This window comes from Triticum dicoccoides, unplaced genomic scaffold (genome assembly GCF_002162155.2).
Source record: "Triticum dicoccoides isolate Atlit2015 ecotype Zavitan unplaced genomic scaffold, WEW_v2.0 scaffold116542, whole genome shotgun sequence".
Taxonomy (NCBI): Eukaryota; Viridiplantae; Streptophyta; class Magnoliopsida; order Poales; family Poaceae; genus Triticum; species Triticum dicoccoides.
In genome coordinates this window covers 58,650-64,743 of record NW_021180996.1, presented here as the reverse complement: position 1 = coordinate 64,743, position 6,094 = coordinate 58,650, and the positions used below count along the sequence as shown (strand labels likewise).

The following is a 6,094-nucleotide window of genomic DNA, read 5'->3' as shown; positions in this document are numbered from 1 at the left end:
GCCTATTTGACATAATCGGAAAGATCTCAAGGAATATTGCGTGCAGAACAAACTGTTGAAGTTCACAAAAATATTAATCTTTGTTGTCATACCACATGTGAAGTACATTGCCGAACAATCTATCGACATCGAAAAAAAGACTAATGAATATACCTATATACCTGTTACTAATCATGAACATGCACCTGTTAAAACTCGCAAAGAAAACTGTGGAAATTCGGAGCAAAACAATGCAAAAAACACGCACCTGTTAGGATAAACATGTACAACTAAATATGTGAGATAGACATATTTTTTTGCCTAGTCTTTTGAGATAAGCTCTATCTCTCCAAACCTCCCTGTAATCTCTCTAGACGTTGTAATCACACATATATAATCAACACGAAGACATGCGGCTCATCTATGTTTTTGTGTGTGTATGTGGGGGGGGGGGGCTCATCTATGTTACGTTGATGACTACAAACAGTTATAATCCCATTCACTCGTTCGAAATCCAAGGCTATGCCTATGCGGGGGTCCGCCGGAAATTGCCCTGAAAATAGATTTCATGTTAAAAAATGATTTTTCTTGAAATAGAAAAAAGTTGAATGTTCACGTGTCATCCTATGATTATAGAAAACTTAACTTAGGTCAAATTGAAAAACAGCCGACAGTCCCAATGAAGAAAGAAAATTCATAGACATGAAAAGGAAAATATGCGGGACCATATTTAGAGCGGGCCAAATATCAGATTTAGACAGCAAGTCAGCAAGTAAGGTATATACGTCATGGTCATTTCATTGTTTCCTATTCCTACTTAACAAGGTGCAAAACCCACGGCTGGTTGGCAATCGATGCACACTTCAACTTGTTGACAAAGAAGTCAGGCAAGAGTGAGCTTTGAATTTTTTTTAAATGGTTGCATGCATCACTTTGATGCAGAGGCCGAAGGCTATCCTTCTTTTCAAAAAAGAAAAAGAGAAAAACACTAGTTGCTTAATTAATTAATTTCCGCTATTATATGGCTGGCTCTATTTTTACCGTTCCATATGGATATTTATTTATACAAAACAAAAAAGATGGTGTTTGAGGATAGTTGTGAGTAGGAGATGAAACATATCATTTCCGAGATTTGCTTCTTGGACGAACGACACCAAGAAGGTTTGGTTGGAATTTGAAGAGGACACCAATGTCGACCTCATGTAAATTAAATAGGAGTAGATGCACGTATATAAACTGTAAGTAACATACATACATACATACATACATACATAATATTTTGAGTTCGGGATGAATGAGATGGAAAAAAGGTGAATGTCATCGTATGATTGGAAAGAAAGGGGATTCCCAAAGAAGAAAGAAAATACAGTACATAGATATATAGACTTGAAAAGGAAAACATGCATGCACGCAGAATTAACCACGTTCGTTCGGATCGATCACAGCAGCAGGCCGGCCGGCCGAATATAATTAAGATGGATGCATGTTGACAGCCTATTCCGCCCGATCGAGCTTGCCTATCAACTCGCCCCCGTCCAGGATGCTGCCAAACATGGCGGCCTCAAACAGATAGTTCACCTGCCAAGCATGGTGGCTTGCATGGGCGACGAGCCAAACCATTTCGTCGATGAGGCCCTTAGAGAAGAGCTGGACCATTTGCAGGCGCGAGGATTCAATGAGGTGTTTCTCACGCTGCTCGTCCACCTCGCCCATCCGGACATACTCCAGCGGACCGGTGACAATGGACGACCAAAGGGCGGCGAGCAGGTGGTCTTGGTCTCCTTTTACTTTGAGGAAGCGCCGGACGTGGTCGCAGGTTTCTTCCCCATTGCAGGCATACTCAGGGTCAAGGGGCCTGCTGAAGCCGGTGGTATGAAAGTCGGTGTCGAAGACCTCGTCGAAGTCGGCCTCGCGCTGGGGCTGCGCCGGGGACTTGCGGGCCTTGGGCCATCCTAGGAGGGCGCGGCGGAGAAACATGTGCCGGTCGTTGTGCAGATGCCAAGTGTACAAGGTGATGCACATCCGGGCCACAGGCTCGTGCCACCTCTGAGTGTACATCCGAGCTCCAGTGGCAGCGTAGGCGTCGTAGATGGCCCGCAGCGCCGTCTCGCTCACCACGCCTGAGGCGGCGATGTCGGCCACGTTGAGGAACGAGTTCATGACCTCGGAGTTTACCAGGTCGCTGCCCACATCGATGACATCGGTGCCGGGCGAGCTGAAGACGAGGTCGCTCGTGACGGCGCCAACATCGAAGCCCCGGGCTATGGCCTCAGCCCCCATGCCGAGGATGCTGCTCTCGCACAGGGACATGACCTGGGCGGTGTGGCGGTCCATCTGCCCCGACCGGTCCTTGAGGAGCGTCCTGTGAGCAGCCTCCAATGCGATCTTGGCTCGGATGTAGGACGCGCCGATGGCGACGGCCTCGCGTCGCTGCCGGCCACCAGGCGTTCGTAGCGAGCGGGCGTCGGCGAGCCCGTCGCGCAGGAGGCGGTTGAAGGAGGGGAACACCTTGTGGTACCCGTGCTCGTAGTAAAATGCCATGTCCACCACGTAGTTGGAGAAGAGGGTGCGCACGTCGTAGGCGCCAATCAGCAGGTTCGCCATGCCGCTACCAGATAGGGCGTTGGTTGTTGTCATCGCCTCAGGCCAGTCGGCGGCGCCCAGCAAGGCGAGAACCTGCGGCGCGGCGTGGACCAGCCCGGCGCCCTTAGTGGGCAACACGTTGCCGATTGCGTGCTGCGTGCTTTTCCACAGCGCCAGCTCCGGCGACAATCGCAGTTGCACCACCCTGGGCTGCGCCGCGTCGCCTCCGCCATCACTGCTAATGCTAGCAAACATGTCCGCCAGCATGTCTTCCGCCTCGCGAGACAGCCTTCTCAGATCTGCCATGGCCCCCGTCCCCTTGCCGACCAAGGCCCTCGCCGCCGAGTAGCCCGTGTACAAAGGGAAGACTCCATCTTGCTGCTTTGCCAGCCGGGCACCCCAGAAATATGAAGGGATTGCAACTAGACCGCTGCCGTTGTCGCCAGGGACAGTGTCCTTCTCCCTCACCACCTCAATGTCGAGTCCGTGGAGAGAGCAGCCACCCCAGGCTGGGGTTGGGGTGGGTGGTACCTCCGCGTCGCCGCGACGAGTCCAAGCGAGACTCAACATTTTTATTTAGTACTGTATTAAAAAAATGCAGGTAATGGACTTCTCGTGGTGTTTGCCAGCCTTGTGTATTCCCCAGCAGCTTATATAGCCATATCAACGCAAGGCTGGCTTCCTCTCAGAACTGGTTTTTGTACAAGCTTACGCCTGTGGTACTAGCTAGCTAGAGAGACATATGTTTTGATTGTTTTCTTCTTGTTGTATCACTTTCTCGCCATATGACTAGAAAGTAACACGATTCCGCAGGTATGAGAGGGAGTTGTTTGTGTCTACCTCGCCCTTGTCGGCGTTCCGGGCAGTGATGAGGGACGGCCAGACGGTGCCGAGCATATCGAGGACGACGGCCAAACATTCTTGCGGGTTTCCTTGTCGATCATCGTACTACTCAGGGTCCATGGTCCTGATGATGGGCAAAATGAGGGTCCTCTCCGTTCACAACTAGCTCTATTAGTAGAATGCCCTTATTTTTTATATTTCTATTGATTTATATAACTAGCAATGAATTTTTGACTCCTTCCAATAACATCGCGTCAACACTCTTGTCGACGGATTCTTTTTGAACGTCGACATAATACATCTTCATATTTCTCTTGCTCTCAAAAAACAAACATGTATAGGGAATACCTCGTTTCTGTTATCATGTGTAACAAATATATAAAGAAGTACAATTGTTTATATGCATCTCTTTCAGTTGGGCGGGAATACGATGAGTTTTTCAGTTTATCCATCTTAAAGCTTTGTCAATCGACATTTTCAAAGCATCCTCCAAAGCCATATGTTTTTTATCTCTAATATACAAAAGTGAATATGAAACACATATTTAATTAAAAAATAAGATCAGCCCATATTTACAATATATATTCATTGATCAGCTGCTCGCTTCGAGCAGGTGACCATTTCAGTCAGAGTGACTGGCGCCGTGCATATTAATAGAGTGAGTCGCATCCCAGTATTAATAAACTAGAGGCTCACCTGTAAATCACTTGTTTATAATTATTCTCCGGAAATGACTTGCTAGGGTAATGTCATATTCTTCGGTATATAAAAATGTAAATGACATTTATCTCAAAACAAATAGTCGTTTCCCATAGAAAAGCAAGCAGATGCTTCGGTTGCGATGGCCGCCGCTCACGCCCGATGTCGCAGCTTGTCCGGCTCACCTCACGTTTGCTTGCCCCGTTCCAGCAAATTCAAGCATCGATTCTAAAAAATAATTCTCACCGTTGAGCCATTGCAGAGCCCCGAGCTGCCGGTTGTAGCAATTTGTGATGTTGGGGCGAGTGACGCTGATTGTAGCAAAAATGTGACGGTCGTGCGATATAGCAAAACGCTAGGTTGGTTGTAGTCGGATGGGACATCGGTTGTAGCAATTTATAACACTGGTTGTCGTATGTAGCAAAAAATACGATGGCCGTGGGATGTGGCAAAATGTGACGCCGATTGTACCAAAAATACGAGCGATGTAGCAAAAAACATATTACGTTACCAGAAACACATCTCTTCTTATTAACAGTTGTCACATAAGCTAACTTATATTGGGGTGTGCAATATTAATATCTAAGCTATTCCCATTATAAGTAGTCTAACAGAGGTCCAGTGGAACGCCCAAATCGGAATCCGATTCCAAGTGGTGACCACAAGTGTCAGTATCCAGAATCCGCAATTGCTGGAGCGAGGTCAAGTGGACATCCACACCAGAAACATGCGTCGCTCAAGCAGGCTATAGGTGGTCCAACTTAAACCTAGTGCCAGTGGGTGACATGGTTACATCATCTATAACTGTGTCACCGGAATACATCATCTACATGCGTCACAGTGTTGATGCATGCAAAAGTTTATCGACTACTCTCTCCTTCCACGAAAAAGGATACTTCTGCTTTTGAAGTAAGCCACTTTATATATACTTCTCCGATCCAAATTGATTGAATCAGATTTGTCTAGATACGTATGTATATACTTTTGCTTTGTGACTAGACACATTGGTACCTAGACAAATCTGAGTTAATTAATTTGGGTCGGAGGGAGTATCAAACTTAGTATGTCACGAAACTACTTTTCAAAATGGATTTACTGGTACTAATTTGGAGTCATACATGTTTCTATATTTTCCAATAATATTGGTCAAAGATCTTTTTTTAATAAAAACGAAATTTAAAACTATGTACATAGGGAGTAAATAATTGGTAGTATGTAGTAATACTCCCTCTGTCACAAATTACTTGTCTTATTTTTTTTTTCATATATGCATCCATCTTTAGACACCTTTTTTGATGTGGATACATTCATATTTAGATGAAGCAGAGACAAATGACTTGGAACGGAGGGAGTATATCTGAAATCCCAGTTAGCGGCGGGACAAAAAAGGATCATTCACTGATGAGGGGTGCGTTCGTTGTCCTTCAACCCCAAGACTCCCAGCGCCTATTTGCCATAATCATGTAGATAAATTTCTAATATCATAATTATTCTGAAAGATCTCAAGGAATATTGCTTGTAGAACAAACTGTTAAACTTCACAAAAATATTAATCTTTGTTGTCACACCACATGTGAAGTACATTGCCGAACAATCTATCGACGACGAAAAAAAGACTAATGAATATACCTATATACCTGTTACTAATCATGTACATGCACCTGTTAAAACTCCTAAAGAAAACTGTGGAAATTCGGAGGGAGTAAATAGTAGTGGTATGTAGTAGTACTCCCTCTGTCACGAATTAATTATAGTACTTTTTTCCAGATATGCATCCATATTTAGACACCCTTTTCATCTTGACACATTCGTATTTAGATGAAGCGGAGACAAATAACTTGGAACGGAGGGAGTATATCTGAAATCCCAGTTAGCAACGGGCCAATAAAGGTTCGTTCACTGATGAGGGGTGCGTTCATTGTCCTTCATCCCTAAGACTCCCAGCCCTATTACCTTCTGGCGCCTATTTGACATAATCGGAAAGATCTCA

At 45.4% G+C, this 6,094-nt stretch overlaps 1 protein-coding gene across 1 annotated transcript; it reads right to left on the bottom strand.

Annotated features, from left to right (window-relative positions):
- Nucleotides 1-1,404: 1,404 nt before the first annotated feature.
- On the bottom strand, nucleotides 1,405-3,132 carry LOC119343126. Its single transcript, XM_037614290.1, has one exon. It carries the CDS (start codon nucleotides 3,130-3,132, stop codon nucleotides 1,474-1,476), a length of 1,659 nt encoding a protein of 552 aa, XP_037470187.1. The 3' UTR covers nucleotides 1,405-1,473.
- Nucleotides 3,133-6,094: the final 2,962 nt, after the last annotated feature.